General features: G+C 43.6%; 1 protein-coding gene across 1 annotated transcript in view; it reads right to left on the bottom strand.

Moving 5' to 3' along the window:
* Positions 1-21,427, bottom strand: part of Vps13b (vacuolar protein sorting 13 homolog B) — a 467,803-nt gene that overhangs the window by 34,621 nt on the left and 411,755 nt on the right. Inside the window, 10 exon segments of the mRNA XM_038343548.2 lie at positions 6,156-6,355; positions 6,549-6,676; positions 8,684-8,964; positions 9,393-9,539; positions 10,684-10,872; positions 11,988-12,189; positions 13,056-13,226; positions 13,649-13,824; positions 13,998-14,081; positions 14,607-14,870. Coding sequence (XP_038199476.1) covers positions 6,156-6,355; positions 6,549-6,676; positions 8,684-8,964; positions 9,393-9,539; positions 10,684-10,872; positions 11,988-12,189; positions 13,056-13,226; positions 13,649-13,824; positions 13,998-14,081; positions 14,607-14,870 — 1,842 coding nt within the window.

Below are 21,427 nucleotides of genomic sequence, written 5' to 3'. Positions count from 1 at the left end.
GCTTGTGGGCACACTGTCTTACTTCACAACTGTGGTACAGTTGAAATTACTCTCTGGTGAGTTACGGCATGCTTTAACCCAGTGATGAGAAAAGTGTCCAGGGGTTCTCCACAGGAGAACCTAGGGCTTTCTCACTTAACATACTTATTATTAGCTTGGATGAATATGTAGAATATATGTTCACCACATCTATAGAGGACATAAAACTACCATGGATACTTAATATGTTAAATGACAGTCCCCACACCCCCATTTTTTTTATACAAAAAGTAATTTCAACAAGATAGGCTAGGCCAATATCAGCAAGACAATGTATTGGGAATAAACGTAAAATCTTATCATTGGGTTCAAAAAGTCAATTGAATAGCAAATCATATGACAAAGACCTGGGGGATGTGCCTGACCCCAAGTTCAGTAATAGCAAACAGTCTGGACTTGTTAATAGAACACTTAGTGCAGTTCCTGCTTTACTGATGGAAGGACGAAGAGAAACAGCTGGTTAGACCACACCTGGAATACTGGGGGTATTCCAGCTGCCAGATTCTAAAGAGGGAACGTAACACGCTGTTGCATTCAGACAAGGGTAACTAGTGATGTGTCTGGGATCACATCTGCTGAGGGAGTGATTCAAGGAGCCAGAATGTTTGGCTTGGGTAAGGAGCACTTTGAGATGTTTCGGCTGCCATCAGAAAGGGCAGTGTGACTGCTCAAAGAGGAAGCGCATTCTGTGACGCCCCGAGCAGTGGCACTCAGCCCTCCTAACGCTGAGCCCCTTACACACAGCTCTTCATGGTGTGCTCGTCCCCACCCATAAAAGTATTTCTGTTGCTTCTTCGTAACTGTAATTTGGCTACTGCTTTGAAACACAATGTAAATATCTGTGCTTTCTGACGGTCTTAGGTAGCCCCTGTGAAGGGGCTGAGAACCACCGCCTCAGAGGGTAAAACAAGGACAAAGAGTAGATGCTACCGAGAGATAGCTTCCAGCTACAAGTAAGAACAACGTTCCTTCCCATCTCCAGTGGAAAAGCCACAGCTACAACACAGGGATGCTTTGAGATGAAGCCTCTCTGAAGAGGCTCTGTACTAAGCAAAAAGGGGAGATTGGAAAGCTTGTCTAAGTTAAACTTTGGGAACTTGCAAGTGATGGCATCTGTAGCCAAGGATGACCCCAGAGACCAGTCAGTGACCTCTACTTGGTGGAGGGAAGAGAGGAGTTGGGGGATTTATGAGTAGGCTCCAGGTGCCAACCGCTGGGGTTTAGTTATAGGTCACCTAACTGATTACATTCTGTGTGCCAGCACCTCTCACCAGTAAACAAACTCAAAAGCTATTGGCTGAGAGAGAGAGAGAGAGAGCTCATGGTGATTAAAGCAGCTACCTTAGATCTGCTGTGCTTAACTGCTTTATTTATTTACTCAAGTCTTTGAGTGGAGACTTACACCTTATTTGGGGCCATGTTAGTGTGCAATGTTCTTGTAATCCCTATGCTGGTGAGGTGGAGAGAAAAGGATCCTTGGGACTCTCAAGCTGTCTAGTCCAGTGAGCCCCAGATTTCAGGGAGAGATCCTGTCACAGATTTTTTTTCCCTTAACTAGTTTTTTTTTTTTTTTTTCCCTTAGCAGCACACGCCTTTCATCCAGAACTTGGGAGGCAGAGGTAGGAGGATCTCTGTGAGTCTGAGGCCAGTCTGGTCTACAGAGTGAGTTCCAGGACAGCCAGGGCTACACAGAGAAACCCTGTCTCGAAAAACAACAACATTTTTCCCACTGTCATTTAATGGCTCAGAAATGACTGCTCTCAGGCAGTGGGACATGGCTTCCTGGGTAAAGTCCCTGCGAACTAAGTGTGAGGACTTGAGTTTAGATCCTGAGCAAGTACGTGAATCTCCGTGTTCCTATAGGGAGATGGAAGGGGGAAGATACCAGGAAGTCTCTGAAGAGACAACCTCAAACAAAGGAGAAGGTAAGAACTCTGACTTCCACATGTATGTTGTAATGCATGCACCATATGCATATGCATGCACAGACATAGAAAAGAAATGGCTTTGCATAAACGATGTAGTGACCTCTGATGATATTAAGATGAGTCTCAGTCTTTGTAAGATTACACATGGTCGGACCAAGTTCTAAATGTCCTGAGCCCTCTGGTTTCGCCTTTTCTTTCACTTGGCATCATAGCCACCTTGGCATTTAGTGTCCTAAAAGGATTATGCTCCAATCTGAGCTTCAAACATGTTTTTTTTTTTTTGCTCAGAAAATTCTCCTACCCTCCTGTCTAATCCCTGCCTCTCTAGCCTTGAAGGTGCTGAGGGCAGGCAGGTCCTTGTCCAGAGGCACACTCCCAGCCCCTGTGTCCCGTGAAGATACCGGTTTCCTGTCTTCACAGCACTATGAGAGTTTGGAATAATACAGCTGTTTGTTCTTCCTAGTGACTGTCTCTTTCACATGCACATTTGACAGCATGGGCCTCAGCACCAAGCTTAGTATCTGGTACAAGCCATAAGCCCAGTATTTGTACTAGATGGAGCAGGCTAGTTGTGGTAACTTTTATGTGCTTTCTGCATATTGCTTTGGCTTTTTCAATATACCACTGACTACTAGGCTTACCAAGGCTGCTTCTCCCCCAGGGGTTTATATGCCTGGGTATGATTGAGAAGAGGAGGAAGTGCGCCAGTCTGCAGGACATATGGCACACAGCTCCTAAAAGATGAGTGGGAACATGAGCCTCCATGGGTCCTGCCCCACAGGTGACAAGGAGCCAGAAAGAGCACCTCTTCTGAGCTTTGAAGTGTTCCCAGTACAAAAGGCCGAGGAATTTCAAGTGAACGGGAACTCCCAAAATACTGTCTGGCAGGCAGCATGCCTACTGTAAAGAATTCCCTAGTCAGGCATAAGTACGAGTTCAAAAGTCTTCCAGCTGATGCAGGGGTTCAAGGACACTTGGGAGTGCACAGGATTCACTGTGTCAAGGACTGCACAGGTACAGTAGGGGACTATAGTGAACACGCTCTCCAGGCGGCTCAACCCTTCTTCCTTCTGTCCTGACCCGCCATCTTTGCTCACAGCTACTGCTCTCCTCTTCCCTCAGCAGACCACTCTGCCTGCTCCAGACACTCCAGTCCACTTCCAGCCTCCCACCTCTGCAGGCTCCAGCCACTCCTGTGCCCACTCCTGCCTCTCTCCTCTCTTGTTCCTTGGGTCTTTCTCTCTGGGCACTGCCTCTTCTAAGATCCCCGACTTGCTCCTCACCTGTCATGAAGAGCTGCACCCACACTGACCACACTTTTATGGCCACCCACATTCTCGCCTCCTGTGTCCTAGGGCCTTCTGCTCACTCCCAGCCTGCAACTCTCTCTGCTGTCTTACTCTGGCTTTTGGTTTGCACCTTGTCAGTCTCTTGCTGAGGGCCTTCCTGTCACCGTCTGGTGCTCTTCTCCTTGTCTCTCTTGGTGTTCTATGCTTGCAGGTCACACCTGAGATTCTCGTGGTCTATACACAGACTTTTGATAACTATTGCTTCTTATTCAACCTATTCATTTGGTCATTAACTTATTAAGATCTCAGTGTGCTTACAGGTACTGGGCTAAAGGCTGAGGATGGGCATGGTGATGTGATATGAAATCATCTAAGTACACTTAGGTGGGTATCAACAGATTAATGGATAAAGAAAACATTACGTATATCTAAAACTGTCTATCACTTATCATCTGTGATCTATCTATCTATCTATCATCTATCTATCTATCTATCTATCTATCTATCTATCTATCTATCTATCTATCTATCTATCATCTGTCTGTCTGTCTATCTATCATCTATCTATCTATCTATCATCTGTCTGTCTATCTATCTATCATCTATCTATCTATCTATCTATCTATCTATCTATCTATCTATCTATCTATCATCTATCTTTCTATAAGATATATCCCCATAATGGCATATTATTCAAATATAAAGAACTAAATTATGTCACTTTCAGGAAAATGAATGAAACTGGACATCATCAAATTAGATAAAATAAACCAGACTCAGGAAGACAATCACTCAATCAAAGTATATGATACACATGTATAAAATATATAAAAAAGACAAAAATTTTAGTAAGAACACCCATGTGCAATTTGATATTGAATAGACCAGTGAGTGTGGTGCCTTCTCTGAAACAAAAATGACATCTCAGTGGTTTGTGTTTATATTGCAGAACTGTCTTCGACATTTTTCATTCAAGTTGAATAAATATCACATAGAGGATTAAGATGGATGCTTAATGCTTAAAGGAAAGAGAAGTTCAATTAAAATTATAAATGCTATACAAACCCACAGAGGGCCCAAAGATGGAGGCAGGAGACTGTCAAGGGGTTCTCCAGACTCCTGATAGGAGAAAGAACGCCCATGAAGATGTCCAAATGAAGACCAGCACAGGCAGTACATGCTGGAGCTAGGCAGGGCTGGATGCACTCTGAGGTTCTTTAAATGCCTGGGCTTTAGGTCATGCTACTGTTGGAGGACTCCCCTCCCATGGCTAGGACGAGTCGTAACTTGCTTGTCTGTTTTAAAGCTTAAAGAAGAGCGAGGGCACTCAGCACGGCATTAGACGTAGAGTGGCTAGTAAATGATTACTATTATTGTTAATACTTTATACCTTAACACACATTTATAGCTATTATAACAGGTCATATTTCACAAGCTTTTGTAAAGAATATCTAATGTGAAAGACCTATAAGAAAGTATAAGCACGAATTTATTCAGTCATAAAAAGCAATGATGTTCTGATAAATTCTATAACATACATAAGCCTTTAAGACAACATATTCAATGAAATAAACCAGGCACTGAGAACAAATGCTTCATCATTCTCCTTATCTGAGATGCTTAGAGGGGACAAATTAAGAGAGACAGAAAGCAGAATAGAGGCTACTACGGCAGGGGATGGGAAGATTACAGTTTCTGTTTGGAATGATGGGAATCTTCGAAGTTAGCTAGTCAGTGCTACGGCTTGGGTGTAAAAGGCCCCAGAGGCACAAGTGGTAAGGCTGGGTCTCCAGCTGGTGATGCTGGGAAGGTAAGTGGATCATGAGGGGGCTCATGTCATCACGGAGTCAGACATTCCGAGTTCACAGCTGGACAGACTGCTAGTAAGCGGCTCCTAGCTGGATCAAGGGCATGCCAGGGATGTATTTTGTTCTGGTCTGTTCCCCTCCCTGCTTGCTGCACCCATAGGTGAGAGAGGCTTTCCTCTGCCATATTCTTGTGCCCTAATTCTGTCTTGACACTGGTCTAAGAACAGAACCGGCTGAAACGAAAAGCTCTGAAACCATGAGCCAAAATAAATCTTTTCCATTTAAGCTGATTTTCTTAGGTATTTTTATCATGGTGACAGAAAACAGTATTCAAATTTTAAGTAAAATAGAGAAGAAATGCTAGGTTCAGGTATCAATTTCAATAAAAGTAATACCAGGAACATTTAGAGTAAGGTAAGACATTTTATTGCTGAAACCTAAAAGCATATTTACGGAGTTTTTTTTTTATAGATTACCAGCATAATTTTAAAATTGGCATGCTTTCAAAAGAAGAAACTGATCTAGAATCAAAACTCTAATCATCTGAAAACCTGGAGAGCTGAACTTTCCATATAAAAAAGTCTGTGATTTTATTTTATTTTTGACAGGTATTAGATGTGAGATGGATTCACTTTACCACATGCTTCCCTCATGTACCTGGTATTTAAGAATTTAGGACCTGATGAAGATATAAAAATGCATAAACAAGTACCCTTGCACTGAGACAAGTTCAGCATTTTTCATTTTCACATTTATTTGTTTACTTTTTTATGTGTTGTGTGGGTGTGTGTAGGTCAGAGGACAAACAACCTGGGAGATGGTTCTCTTTCTACCCATGCATCTTAGGGATTACACTAAAGTCATCAGGGTTGGCAGCAAGGGCTGTATTGTCAGCCGTCTGGAGGTAGGACAGAGCTGATTTTCACAGACTGTCCTCTGACCTTCACATGTGCATGCGTGCCCATACACATACACAAATGGAAGGAAGGAAGGAAAGAAGGAGGGAGGAAGGGAAGGGAGAACGGAGGAGAGGGAGGGAGAGAGGGAGGGAAAGAGGAAGCGGGCTGTGTTTAGAAAGAACAGTCACTGACCTGAGTCCCTTGACTGTTAACGTCGACAGCGTCACTCCACTGGGCTGTCATTTCTTCCGTCGACTCCAGTCTTAACAGGAGGCTGGGAAGTATGTCTTTGGTCTTGCAGTCTGGGTAACTGATAATCTGGTGATACAGCTCATGATGAACTGAACTCTCAGAAGGAATTTTTTTGCAATAAACCTCAAACTTCGGAATATCTGAAAGATTTTAAAAAAGGGCCCATGTAGACCTTTGTCTTAAGGACAAAGACTTAGGGACATTAAACAGTGTGGAAGCAGCGACTGACAACGTAGGAAGTATTCTTTAGAGGACCACAGGTATCTACTAAATCAACATCCCCCCAAAACACCCATGTCTTCTGCAGCCCCACGTCAGGGCTGTGACACGCACCTCTGATGTTCTCCTTGACGAGCATCGTCACCGGACATCTGTTGTGGAAAATTACTCGAGGACTGGGGTCTTCTGAGAGGGTTAAATAAGTGACTCCAAAGTGCTCTTGATACGTCAGTGCTATTGCCCTGGAACAGAGCAGACAGCACGGTTCATGGGGGACATGGCTTCTTCCTGGTCCCCGTTCACTTGAGCGTGCTCAGAGGGCAGGTGTGTTTCCAGAAAATGAGCCTGTCCCTCATTTAATAATTGATATACATGAAGTAGGCTTACTAATTTTATGTAGTGGTAATATGCATTTATTATAAAAAATATTCAAAAATGTGAAAAATGATTTTAAAGTAAACCCTCCATGACACTATCATCAAGACAAACAATTGCCGGCCGTGTGCCAACCTCACTTGTCACCCCAGTTCCCTCTGTGCCTTATACTCTTCAAGTACAGCACTTTCTTCCTCCCCAAAAGAGTTTGGTAAAGAAACAGCCGGGCATTTTAATTTTTACTGTTGGGAATCTCTTGATAGTTTGTGTACTTGCACTATTCTCCATCCTAAAGGCAGGCAGACTCCTCCGTGCGCTGGCAGTCAGCACAGAGTGCCCGTACTTCACAGGACCTACATTTCCACCGGAGCAAGCTGGGACTCCTTGTTTTTAAGTGGCCGCACAAGGAGAGAGAACACTATCACGAAGAGAGACCCACCACTGTCCTGCAGATTAACATGGTATTTATGTCTTAACAGGAGGAAACATTCTCTCTGATGCACTACGCTAATGATCAAAATTAAGGAAATTAGGTAATTTGCTAAATGCAGCTCTTAGCTTATGATGATGAAAAGGGTTAATGGTGCACCAAAACCCTTCACATCTGCAGAGTCCTCCCCTAGAACTCTCCTCAGCTGTGCACTGGCATTTGGTCGAAGTGCAGTCAGCATGCTACCAAATGTCCACTGCTGGACTGAGGTGGACGGATGAGGAGACGAGAGAACAGAGAGCACATTTCCTTTCAGAGTGAAGTCTTCACAGGGACAAGGAAGCCCTTTCCAGTTACTCTGACGTTCTTCTGGGCCATAGAAGCCAGGGCTAGAACTATACATTCATATTTTTAACTTACTTTATTATTTACATATAAGATTAATTTATACTGTGAGTCTTAGTAAATTGAAACCTAATGTCCACATGCTTTGTGAAAATTTTTAACTTTCCATTTAAAAATAATTCACAAACTTTTTAAGAAAACTCAACATGCTTAATGTTATCTAAAACCAAACAAAAACAACCATCCTCACAGGACTAGGGGTGAAAATAGTTTTCAATCAGGGTCCTTCTGACATGAAAGGAGAAAGGATGTGTGGAGGGAACAGGCTCCGGCCATTATGGAGATCTTGTTAGTCTGTAATCTTTAAAATGGTTATCACACATCTGTGCACACATCTAAAAAGCTGGAATGTTTAGACTTCAGATACACAGAGCAGGACCCTGAGAAGGAGGCTCCTCTCGCAGGGCAGAGCACACTTTCTTCTGTGGCTGATACACCAGAGGAAGTTACGCCTGACAGCTGGACAAAAGACCCTGATATGAAACAACCACAAGATACATGTCCAGTGCGAACAAACCATTACATGTCTCTGACCCAATCCTGTGGTTGGTATGTGCATAGTTGGTAATCTGCAATTGGGGCAGCTTGCGTGCAGGAACAACCACAGCACAGCCTATTCCTTGGCTTGTGTTTATCTATGTTATTATCGCTCTAAATGTCTTTTGTGAAAAATTCCATTTTGAAGTAAAAGTAAAATATTGGAAAAGAAAAACATCTCAACTTGACTTTCTTCATTTTTCCTTCATTTCTTATCATTCTCCATAGAGCAAGAGCTCCTAAAACGATTGCTTCTTGTTCTCATTGCCATACATCAATGCACCATTTCCCAGCCCCCTCTGCAGCATACAGTGCAAAGGGGGGAAAATCTTCTAAGCGGACAACCTGCTTGTGATCATGACCTTTGTTCAACAGTATCCAATGTCTAAAAGTCATAAAGATGAAAGACAACCTAGAATTACATATGGAAACACTGCTATCCTGGTCTCTTGATGAGCAGCAACAATGACAAGCAAAGCGCATTGACACTCGTGTAAAATACCTGGTGTAGAATCCATTTTCCCTCAAGGTTCCACAGGGCACTGCTACACTCTGTCTGGGAAACTCTCGTCTAACAACAGCTGGCAGGCTCCAGCACTGCGAGCTGTCGGCACCTGGTGCAGGAGAAAAGCCCAGCAGTATCTGTTTCTGAAGCATGGCTGTGTCCAATGATGGCCCCATATCAGGCATGAAGTCCCAGCAAGGCAGGGAGCTGGATTTCATAGCAGAGTGCTCTCCACCTGGACAAATGCTGAAGGTAGTGGTGTCTGGAACATGGAATCGCTGGAAAGAACACAGGGGAGCATGCTCACTATGGCAGCAGAGGAGCGTCTCTTCTAAGAAGTGGCCAAGATGGGGACATGGTGTGCCAGTGGTTCTGCTTCCACTCAGGCCCTAACGTGTTCACACTCACACTCAGGAGCCACTGCTGTGTAGTGGGTTATGGAGAGCAGCATCAGGACCATGCTGGTGGTGCCGCTGAGCAGATGCTGCGGAGAGCTGCTCAGCACTCTTCAGGGCTGCTGCAGCATCCTGCTCACTCCTCACTGTGGCAACTTCAACTTGCCATTGCTGGTCTCAAATCCAGCAGAAGTAACAGGATTTTTATATTCACTGTTAGCTTTTTCTTTGCCCCAGGCTAAAAAAAGGTTGAGTCTATTTATGGTGAACTGATAGAATCAAAGAGAACAACCGCACTGTGGATTGCTTACCTCCTTTCCAGAATAGGGGTTGGAGACGGACAACTGTGGCTTATAAAATATTTGATATGGTGTATTATTAATTACTGTAGTCTTATCTTCAATCTGAATGATCTGTATGCCATGCTGTACCATGGAGGAGACGCAGAACTGACAGAGCTGTGGGAGAAGCAAGCAGAGAGCAGTTTTTACACTACAAACACACACACGAAGACTTCTTGACAGAGTCTTTACTACTGCCCAAGCTACCCCCAGTTTCTGAATCCCCATGCCTCTGTGTCTCTCAAGGGCTGGAACTGAAGGTGTGTGCCACTGCACCTAGCCTCGGCTATTCTTGAAGGGTTGTTTGACATATGGATCTGCCCAGGACAGTACCAACTTTACCTTTTTGGGGAATACTCAACATCATTCTCTGTTTCCAGTAGATGTACAAGGCACAGAGAGATGGCAGGGAATGTGTGTACTGTGCCACCTCCCGAGGCTCAGGGATCACTACAGAAGAGGGCATGATTAGCGTGTAGGAGCCAGAGGTCATGCAGACATTGCAGGGCACATGTGAACGTGGCAGCTGCACATGTGAACGTGGCAGCTGCGACAGCACACTCAAGATCTGAGTGAGTCAAGCCAGGCCAAACTCTGGCATAGAGACGGGACCTGGGTATGAATTCCTAGCAGTGGAACTATTGGCAACTGTTAATTGTTGGGAGAGAGTGTGTGTGTTCTCTAAGAGAACACAGCTCCTCCCACCCCGTCCAAGATGTCCTCAGTCCACATATCAAATAATAATATTTGGGTAGCACAAGTTGGTTTTGATTTTTTTTTAAAGAACACAAAGTTGGCGGGTATGGAAAGAACTGGGGGAGAGGAGTGAATATGGTCAGAACATATGGTATGTAACTCTCAAAGAACCAATAAACTTCTTACAATCATGCATTGAATAATACAATTTCTTCTTATGACATTAATTCCACAAGAGAATCAGATTTATCACTCTGGTCAGGGTGCCCTTTCCTGCTCACAGCGCTAGACACCCCACTTCCTGTTCTGAAGGAGGAGGCCAAATGTAGTTTGTGAACATTTGGGACTAAGTCCACACCCCATACCATCAATCATGTGACTGGTGCATGTTCTGAAATGGAACAGTTACTGGATAAATGACATAACCCAGCTTTATTACCAGGGGGAAAACCCACTGTAAAGCAGAAGTGTAGGGACAAGCACATTCACACTGAACAACACCAGGGGGCAGATGTGCTACAAGACCGGCGGGCCACGCCCCTGCAACACATCCACGCAGACTTGCCTTCTGAGGTCCTGGGGACGCGCCGAGTCTGATTTCAGCATCGACAAATGCGTCCTCATCCAGCGTCACCACTTCGCCATTCCCGCCATCTTTCCACTTTGGGGACGTCAGATCATGGACCAGTTTAATTGCTACTGACTTGTGCACAGTGTTTGTGTTTGCCCAGTAAATTCCTATCTGAAAAGCTTCCTGGAAAAATAAGGCCTCAATTTTATTGTTATTATTTTTTTCCATATTTTACTTCAGGATTTAATCTACAGTATTAAAAGAAAATATTACATAAAGCCGGGCGGAGGTGGTGCATGACTCTAAAAGGTCCCAGCTCTTGGATGGCAGAGGCAGGCGGATTCTGAGTTCAAGGCCAGCCTGGTCTACAGAGTGAGTTCCAGGACAGCCAGGGATACAGAGAGAAACCCTGCCTCAAAAAACCAACCCAATCCAACCCAAACCAAAAAACAAAAGTATACAATACATTTAATAACACAACCAAACAGTCCCTTTGTACTTTTTTTTTTGTAACAACAACATGTATTTTATTTTGGGTTTCCAATATCCTTTTTGGTTCACTATGAAATTTAAGTCCATGGAAAAGAGAAAAACCAAGCTCAAGCTGTGACTACCCCATGAATTCCAAAGACTTAAAGACTGTGAGGTTTCATCTCATTTGACATCAGAATAACATGCAACACATTAGGTCCATACGGGCTAACATTCCAGTTCCATAAGGTGATGGCATCTGATTGCTTTAAGAAGCAGGAGATATACAATTGAATAAAGATGTTTATAAGTGGAACTCCAAAGGAAGATTTCCTTACAAACACATATTTCTTCTTGAAATGGGTTAGTTTTCTAAAGTCAGTTCTCTGGTGTCAGAATATGAAGTCATTCTGTGGAATTTATTTCCTGGTTAGCATTTCTACCCTGTGTCACTAATGATCTGCGGTGTTATCATCAACAAGTGATTGTTCACAATTGTGGACATCCAAGTCCTAGTTGTAATGGAAAAAAGACTTAGTGGTTAGTGCTTAACACAGCTCTTGTGCTTGTCAAGTACCCTGTGTGGAATGGGAAGGAGAATGTAAGTAGCACGTGTTATCAGATGTAATAATTCATGGTAGCACTGCTGATGAGGACAAACACATCTGAAAAGTGTTTAAATATCAAAGAACATTCCATACTCTTTATATGTGCACTACCAGGTCAGTTTTCCACAAGTGATTCCTCCTGTTAAGATCCTACGTATAAATTAAGAATAAAATCTAGTTATTGAGGAAAAAGAATATGCTAGTTTCAAGTTATATTACCTGAAAATTAGGAGGGATAATAATTTTGCCAGCAGGAACCTGCAGAACAATCTTCTCTCCTTCAAACAGCCAGAGGTCCCACTTGGACTGGTTGATGAGCAGAGCCCAGGGCAGCAGCTCTATCAGCAGGGTTCTAACGTATGGTTTCCAGACCGACAGCTTCACTCGCATTGGACTGTCCCACTGACTCAGCTGTTCATTCCTGCTCCAAACACATCCAAGTGACTCATTGAAATATGATGAGCTCAGATTTATGAAGTATGTGGACACATTCCAGACACTGCTCCCGCAGAATACCTTTGCACACTGCTCACCCAGGGCTGCATTTGCCAGCAGGAAAAAGCACCTTATGAGTAAAGGTATCTACAAGGCTAAACCAAACTAGATGCCATCTGACTCTGACAGATGCTTGCAATGATCTTCTCTGCGGCATTTATTATGTCTGGCATAATGGCTAATCAAGCCATGAACTTGACTGGACTGAGAAGTAGATATGAGAATCCCATCAAAGCACACCTCTGGGTATGCTGATGAAGATGTTTCAAGAGAGGATTAATTCTGAATGTGAGCAGCACCATCCAATAGGCTGGGGCTGAGAGGGATTGAAAAACAAGACAGAGAAAACGAACAGTAGAGACCCTCGCTCTGTGCCCCGGCTGCCGTGACGGAGCCGCTCTGCTCTGTGCCCGAGACCCTCCCTACTCTAGTGGACTGAGACCTCCGAAGCTGTGAGACAAATAAATCTTTCCTCCTGCAAGGTCTCAGCAACAACAAATCTGAATAACACAGCTAGTACTGTCGTGATTGGTTATTTTTCTTTTTTTTTAAAAAAATATTTATTTATTTGTTATGTATACAATATTCTGTCTGTGTATATGCCTGCAGGCCAGAAGAGGGCGCCAGACCCCATTACAGATGGTTGTGAGCCACCATGTGGTTGCTGGGAATTGAACTCAGGACCTTTGGAAGAGCAGACAGTGCTCTTAACCTCTGAGCCATCTCTCCAGCCCCGATTGGTTATTTCTTAATGTTTAGAAGTACATGTAGAAAATTAATGATGACTGTTACCTGTCCGAATCCTTCTTATTATAAGGCCAAGTGGGTTCGTGGGACTGTTCTGGCCCATAGAACTCATCAAGCATTTGGTTAACTGTGCCTCCAGGTTGTATCTTAGTGGTTATTTGCTTAATGAGGGCTGTTGATATGGGAACAGCACAGTCTGAAGGATCGTAGTCTTCTCTATAAAATGGAAAGAAGAAACATTATCAGATTTCTAAGTGATCCATAATTTACTGAAAGAATCTAATTATAAATGTACTTAGATTGATACATTGTTTCGTGAGGAGTTAGAGATTTATGACATTTATTAGATGATTTGGGCCCTGGCTCGGCCTCCTACCGGCCCATACTTGGGTGAGATCTTTGTCATCCCTTCTCTGCAGAAACATGTCAATAAAATCTAAGTAAATTACATTTTAATGATTCCACCTAGTTATTTATAAGCTAAATGAAAAACGCCAAATTCTGTCTATGCCCATGGATGAGGCAGAGCAGTTTTAAAGTAACGTTCTTCTCAGACAAAAACATAAGCATCCATGCAGCCAGAATAGTTCCAGGCCACTTTTTAACGGTGCTTCCTTAGCAACCCACTCTGCTCATACCGTGCTTGAAACGTCAGGTGATGTGCAAGGTCAGGCTCCACGTTCTGCAGCGGATTTTCCTGCCCTCTTCCTGGAATCATCTGTGTCTCGCTCAGACCCAAACTTCTTTTCTCCAAATGTATGATTATGGGGTCTGGAAGATGACTCCTCATGATAAAAAGAGGGCTAAACACAATCTATAAAAATAAAAAGAACAACTTTCATATTTGCTTTGCTGCAGTATTCCAGCTGTTTGATGCTGAAACAAACTTGTAATAAATCTCTTCCCTGGGTCACTCTGACCTTATTTATTTGAGAATAGAAAAGGTCAGAGTCATACACCATATTTCAGGATTGGGAAAGCACTCACCATTCGCTGTTGAACTTGAGAGTTGGGTTCCAAAGTCAAAACTGTGCACCATACATAAATAATGGAACTGTTTGAAGAAGGCACCTGCACAGGAGAAAGGAGAGGCCCTATTAGATTCTAAACAGCTTGATAATGAAGCAAAATAAGTCAGAGTATCAGCTTAGATGATGAAAGAAGTTTACAGTTAAAGGAAAAAGTCACTAAGAAAACCAACTAAGCAGAACCAGACTTCATAATGGCATAGACGGAATGTGGGGAGACAAAGGGGTCCCCTCCACAGCGGGGCAGGAGTCTGTGCACGGAGAGGGATGGACTGAGAGGAACTGACGGGGAGCCAGCTGCCCGACCCCGCCACAGCCTTTCTGTGCTTTTCCAGACTTCACTTGTGCACACACCAGCTGTGTGTGTGATTTTACCACAGAGCAAGGACTACGAGTGAGGCGCACACTGAGAACATTTTTACATTTCTGCTCTTCTCCGAGACAGGGTTTCTCTGTGTAGCCCTAGCTATCCTTGAACTCACAAAGATCCTCCTACCTCTGCTTCCTGAGTGCCCAGCTCATTTCTGCTTTTAAAGTCACCCTATTAAGATGTCAATACCTCACATACCTGGATGACAGTGCTATATTCAGAGGCTTTGGGTTCCAGGCACACATCTCTTGACCAGTCTTCATCTCCTTTGGCCTTCACACACAACTCTGTCAGTTCACTGTTTTCTAATATGTACGAAGGCAATTTCTGTTTGGCTGTGAGGCAATCCAAGTGTTCTCGGACTACAGCTTGTCCATCTTGACCAATGTAATGCTGAACAACTTTCAGCTCTATGCTCTGAGACAAATAACTACAGATGATCTGTCTTCCACAGATGATAATCTAAAAGATAATATGTAAATACATAAAAGATTAATCAATTTGGATGTCATTAATCAGAAAAATGTATTCCTTCAGGGAGATCCGCTGATGTGCAGTAGAATGAAGTAAGGCAGGGGAAGGAGTCTTTAACGAAGACACGAGCTTCGTTCTGATCAAATAGAGTTGCTGATATTTCAAGAGGAGATGCACACATAGACCAGAACAGCTGGAAGTCCTCAGGCTCTTGTGAGGTGACTGAGATAAAGTTGTGAGGGCATGCCGGTGCATAGTTTACCTGACAGACAGGGTGGAAGCTCAGGGTCGAGCCAGACAAGGGCTGGAGGAGAAGGGTGACCTGGTATAAAGGGGAACCTACAGCAAGTCCTTCTGTAGTGTCTCGAGACTGGGCTGGTACTGACAACGGGTACAGGAGTTGAGAGCCAGCACTCAGCTCTGTAACATGAGCGTGGCTGTGCCGTCCGTCACTGAATCCCCAGGCTCCTTCCCAGAACTCATCTTATCTATTAAGAGATCTCGGTGGGAACTAATACAAATGAACTTTGATTGAAATACAGAATTGCATTTTGGTTTTCTACATCATAGAACTATAAAACCTTAAAAATAAACAATAGAAGTTTCCATTTAGGGGGCTGGAGAGATGGCTCAGAGGTTAAGAGCACTGCCTGCTCTTCCAAAGGTCCTGAGTTCAATTCCCAGCAACCACATGGTGGCTCACAACCATCTGTAATGGGGTATGGTGCTCTCTTCTGGCATACAAGCATACATTCAGGCAGAACACTATAAGACACTATAAGACTACAAGACAGAATATTGTATACATAATAAAAAAAGAAGTTTCCATTTAATCCATGGATTATCTAATTTTACACCCAGCTGAGAGTATAGGCCATAGGAGGTAGTAAGAAATATTTTCTAAGCTGATTGAAATTAGAAAGATATTATGAAACTTACTCTTACATAGTTAATATTTTAGAAAGCAGGTCCTTCTGCAATATGAATATTTACTATTACTAAGGAAAACAGAACCCTGGGCTTCACAAACCCTAGTGCAGCGCTGTCCTGAGCTGGAACTCCAGACCTCACTGCAGTACAACAGCACCACTTGTCTGTGATGTTCCTAGATTATAAAATAGTCAATAACGACTACACATTATTATGTCTGTGATATTCCTAGATTATAAAATAGTCAATAACCACTGCACATTATCACTACAGGTCTAAGATAACCAGTTTTCACATACCAACTTGCCTGGACCATGAAATCTAGTCAAATGTTAATTATCCTGGGCATTTCTGGACGACACCACCACGTGACTTGGCAGACGGAATAGACCAGTCTGACCCTCCCTCCAGGGAAGGGCACCATCCAGTCAATGTGACAGGGCCAAGCGCCAGAGTGCGCACTTGCTGACTGAGCAGGGCACTGACCTTTCCTAGCCATTTCACGCAGATGGAAATACTTGCTATCTTTGGGCAGCTCTGCAGGCTCTCAGACCTCAGGGTCGGACTGGAACTACACTCGACTCTTAAACTTGCTGGCTGCAGATCTTGGGACTTCTGTTTCCATAGTAATGGGAACTGATTTATAATCAATCAATCAATCAATCAATCAATCAATTTATCCTCCACACTATATTGGCTCTGTTTTGTCAGAGAACCCTAACTCAATACAAATTATTTTCACAAATTGTAATTCTTATGAAGTAGGTGCCGGTATGATTCCCTGAGAAGAAAATACAAGTATGCAAACATTCGGTAGCATGCTACATGGCTCCCACAGACTCTGTTCCACAGTCGATACTGAAGATAACCCCAATACACATGTGTCTTAGAAAACTAGTACCTACTTGTCAATTCAGATTTTACAAACTTGACAAGCACCACTGGCTCCCTGCTCATCTCAAAAGCGTGTCTCTTTTCCCTTGCTATCAGACACTTCAGGTGGCTTAGGTGTCAAGGGAGTCCAGGCACCTTTCTTGGCCCTCATCTGAACTCAGGGGTGTAAGGTAACTCCTTTCTCTGTTGTTAAGGTAACTCCTTTCTCTGTTGTCAGTGTCTAGGGAAACATGGGACTGTGTGTGTATGTGAAGACCTCACTCCTCAATGGTAAAGGAAGCAAATCTGGGACTCAGAAAGTCCCCTGCATCTGTCATGATGTCTTATAAGAGGACATGCAGAGACTGTGCAGCCATGTTGAGACTAGGAAGTCAAATACAGAAAGAAGCAGGGAAGTAGACTCAGCACTGAGATGCTGAGTTAACTAACACTGGCTTGTCTTCCTCCTCCCGATGAGGAGCATAACAAAATAACAGAGTCTGCCTTCTCCTCTTGCTATGAAGATTAAAAGGCATAACTTATAACATCAAGGTGTAAGTAACCTTGAAAGTTAATACATTTCCTGTCATTGATAGCACACTGTTTATGATTTCAATGTATCATTATTTATATGAATAAACGTGAATAACTATTTTTAATTAATTTTTATTTATGAGTATGTGTGTGTGTGTGTTGCCATGTGCACAGGTGGGGGCCAGAGGAGGATGTGGATCCCTTGGAGTGAAGTTACAGGTGGCTGTGAGTCACCCATTGTGAGTGCTGGGAACCAAACTCAGGTCCTTGGCTGAGCAGGACATGTCCTTAACTGCCGAGTCATCTCTCCGGCCCCATGAATAACTGCACAGGAGTGAATTATTATCTCCTAGAAGGAGAGACCAAATATTAAATGATCTTTTTGTAGCACATTCCATTATTTTATTGTTAAAGATGTACTCCACTGATGTGCATGTGTGCGGATGACACTGAAGTCATTAAGCACTCTTAGGCCTTGGGCCATCTCTCCAACCCCTAGCATTTTCTTCACAACTGTTTGTTTCCATTTCTTTAGGAGCACAGTTGGGAAACAAGCTGCTCTTCACTATTACTTCCCCTGGATAACTTGCCATTATAATCTTTTAGAACTACACCTTCACAAAAGCAAACCATAAAACTCAACTGTGAGTCCTAAATTAGCAGGCAAGCTTTTCTTTTAACACACACAAAGGATTAGTAGGCACTCACGGTAGTAAGCCTTATGATACTATAGTAGCACCTAGTTTAAATAGACATTTGAAAATTCCAAGGCAGTATCTAAATGGCTTATTCTTAATATAGCCAGGACTGGCAATATGTATGCATGAGCTTACTTCACAGCCCTTGCAGCTGAGAGATGGACAAAGAATTTGGCTCTCTCACAGAAACCAAACTACCTTTGCAACCATCTGGGACACAATTCTTTTAAAGACAAAGATCCTCTTGGTGCATTTTTATAGTTTCATTTTAAAGTAAAAAGCCTTTTAAATAGGCTTTCAAATTTGATAAAAGGGAAAATCCTTAAAAATGACCAGGGAAGGAAAACCCAAAATGGCTAGTCACTGGCAGGGTGCTCACAGGGAACAAGGTTCAGGAGAGCTTTGTCTGCTTCTTTTCAAATTGGTCAACTCACAATGCCTTTATTTTGCAAATCATGGCTACAATTGCAAGATTAATTTACCAGTTGAAGACAGCTACCTAATTTCTTTAAATGCAGGTTCTCTTTAATGCACGTTTCCAGGCCTCACAAAGCCACAAGGATGTGCACTGAGATTTCTACATGTGACTTCACTTAGCAGGTTTCAGAGCTCTTAGTAGATCAGTGCCAAGAAGAACAGTGATATGAAAGAGCAGCTCCACAGCGCCAGATGCGCTGGAAAACGATATCTTAACTGTGATTAAAAGTGTATGTGCAGAGATGCAGGAAGACATGCGTTCGAGCGTTGAGACTGGTAGGTGTTCTGCAGCGAAGAAGCAGGAAACTCAGAGCAAATGAGGGCACAACATTTGCATAGCCTTAGCTGCACAGCGCACAACGGCCCCGGGAACCTGGTGCGTGGTCAGTCTCTTCACTCGTGAGAAGTGATGGAAGAAAGGCGGACCACGCATCAACGCTAAAGAGAGTTCTGGCCAGCTCTCCGCTGTCCAGAGGCAGATCAGTCTGTCTACAACCAGGGACCTGCATCCACGATCCTCTGGAATTAGGCAGCTGCTGCTTATTGCAGCCTTCTAAATCCAGGTGGGAGAGAAGGAAAGAGGCCAAGACGAGCTGAGGCAAAGCTCCCAGAAACTTGACTACTTCCTTTCTTCCTAACCTCAACCACTTGAAAAAATTCTGTATTTTGGATGTATCATAACACCACCAGATCTGAACACTAAATTATCATGACAAAATAAATGAAATCCAAAGAAAAAAATTAAAATATTGCTTGTGTGTATGAGTGGGAAGAACAGGGGAGGAGAGAGGGAAAACTGGTAAGATTTTAGAAACTGTTTTTGTATGTAAGTATACTGTTGCAACCTGGGGCTTCCAAGACTTTCCCATCCATATTGGAATTTTTCCCCCTTATTTATTTATTTATTTACTTTTAAAAATGTTTTATTTTTATTTTATCTGCATTGGTGCTTTTGCCTGCATGAATGCCTGTGTGAAGGTGTCAGATCCTCTGGTACTGGAGTTATAGACAGTTGTGAGCTGCCATGTGGGTGCTGGGAATTGAATCCAGGTCCTCTGGAAGAGCAGTCAGTGCTCTTAACTGTTAAGCCATTTCTCTAGCCCTTTAAATATACTTTTAATTAAAATATACCATATCACTCCCCCTTTCCTTTCCTCCCAAGTCCTGCCCAGACTCTCAAACCGATAGCCTTTCTTCACTATGCATATGTATATATGCAACTATTTAAACACAGCCTGCTGGGTATGGCTCTGTTCTTTGTGCTGTCTGCTATTTTACAGAGGCTGCTTGCAGAGCCCTCATAGTACATTGTGTGCTGGCTGTGTATGCTTTACAATCATGGGGAACAGTAAAAGTTTGGTAGAAGATTTTGTATCCAGTTTCATAAGGGATTTCCTAAGAGCTGGTAGAGCCAAGCAGTAGAAAGGACTATGAGGTGTGTGATATCGGGCCTCTTGTCGAAACTATTCAAGCCCAAGCTGAATGAGCATTTCTCAGACACGCTAGTCAATGGGAAGGTGGATAATGTATTTGTTAGTGACCATGTTTATCATCTAAGAGTACAATCACATAAGAACTCTTAGGGCAGACAGGAGCCTGTGATTCTTCTTCATATCAGCAGACGTCCTTTGCTCCATGTTTATGTCTTTGTCTACTTGATTATGTTTGCAGTGCCCTCTCTTAAAAACCTACATATTTTCAAAGACTCAATGAAGCATTATCTTTTCAATGATGCCGCTAAATTCCCTTAAACTCGCTGCTAGTAGTGAACAGGCCAGGGTTTACATGAATTTCCAACTTAAGAACGCAGACTGAGTCCCATCCTTGGGGTTGTGGACAGTCAGTACTCTGGGGGCTCCTCTCCCCAGGTTCTCGTTCTCTCCTGCTGTGAGTTCTGTTTCACTGCTGTTGTAGGCAGTCACGAGAACCAGAAGTCCAGATCCCCTCTTGCCAGTGGCCGCCCGCCTGTTTCTAGAGAAGAGCCCCTGTGGCTCCCTCAGAGGGTGCCCTTTCCCAGGACTAAGCGCTGACCCTACCAGGTCCCCAGTTCTTCACATAAGCTCACTTTGTCTGTTATGATCCAGATGCAAACATGGATGTGAAAACCCTTATGGCAAACCCAGCTATTGTGTGTGCACTGAAGCCAGTTTTCAGATTTTAATACTTCCCTTTTTTCCTTTCTACTTTTGTCATATGCTCCATACTTGAAAAACATCTTTTAGAAACCACATTTTCACATATCTTAAGAACACAGAAAAAAAAGTGTCAGATACTTTTTTCCCTTTGCAGTCTTAGAACTTCAAAAACGGCCAAGAGGAAGTTTTATAAAATACGTAAAAATATGTGCTGAGAGCTGAGGTTTTATATGCCAAGAACTAGAGTGCAGTGAACTTCTGCTGCAGTTAATATTCACTCCCAGGAAAAGCAAAGCTTCCTGGAGCATGGCTCAGCTGTCACGGGAGAGACTATTCATATGTGACATGCCTGAGGATAACTCTTGGTTATCCACTGGTGGATTAGCCAGTCCTGCTCTCTCTTCTCCAGCTCAGAAAGGCCTTCTGGCTATTTCACAGCTCATTAGCACCTCTACCAGAAGGCAGGTGGTGACGGAGAGAAGGTGGAGCTAAAGTCAGCAAATTTTATTGCTCGTTAGCACCTCCTGTAAAAGACAGGGACAGGGGTTGGGAGCCACCACCATCACCAGTTTAACCAGCAGGGACAGGGGTTGGGAACCACCACCATCATCAGTATGACCAGCAGGGACGGGGTTGGGAGCCATCACCATCATCAGTATGACCAGCAGGGACGGGGTTGGGAGCCACCACCATCATCAGTATGACCAGCAGGGACAGGGTTCGGAGCCACCACCATCAACAGTATGACCAGCAGGGACGGGGTTGGGAGCCACCACCATCAACAGTATGACCAGCAGGGACGGGGTTGGGAGCCACCACCATCAACAGTATGACCAGCAGGGACGGGGTTGGGAGCCACCACCATCACCACCATCATCAGCATCATCAGCAGGGCACA

Source organism: Arvicola amphibius, chromosome 9 (genome assembly GCF_903992535.2).
Source record: "Arvicola amphibius chromosome 9, mArvAmp1.2, whole genome shotgun sequence".
Taxonomy (NCBI): Eukaryota; Metazoa; Chordata; class Mammalia; order Rodentia; family Cricetidae; genus Arvicola; species Arvicola amphibius.
This window is presented reverse-complemented; position numbering and strand designations above follow the sequence as displayed.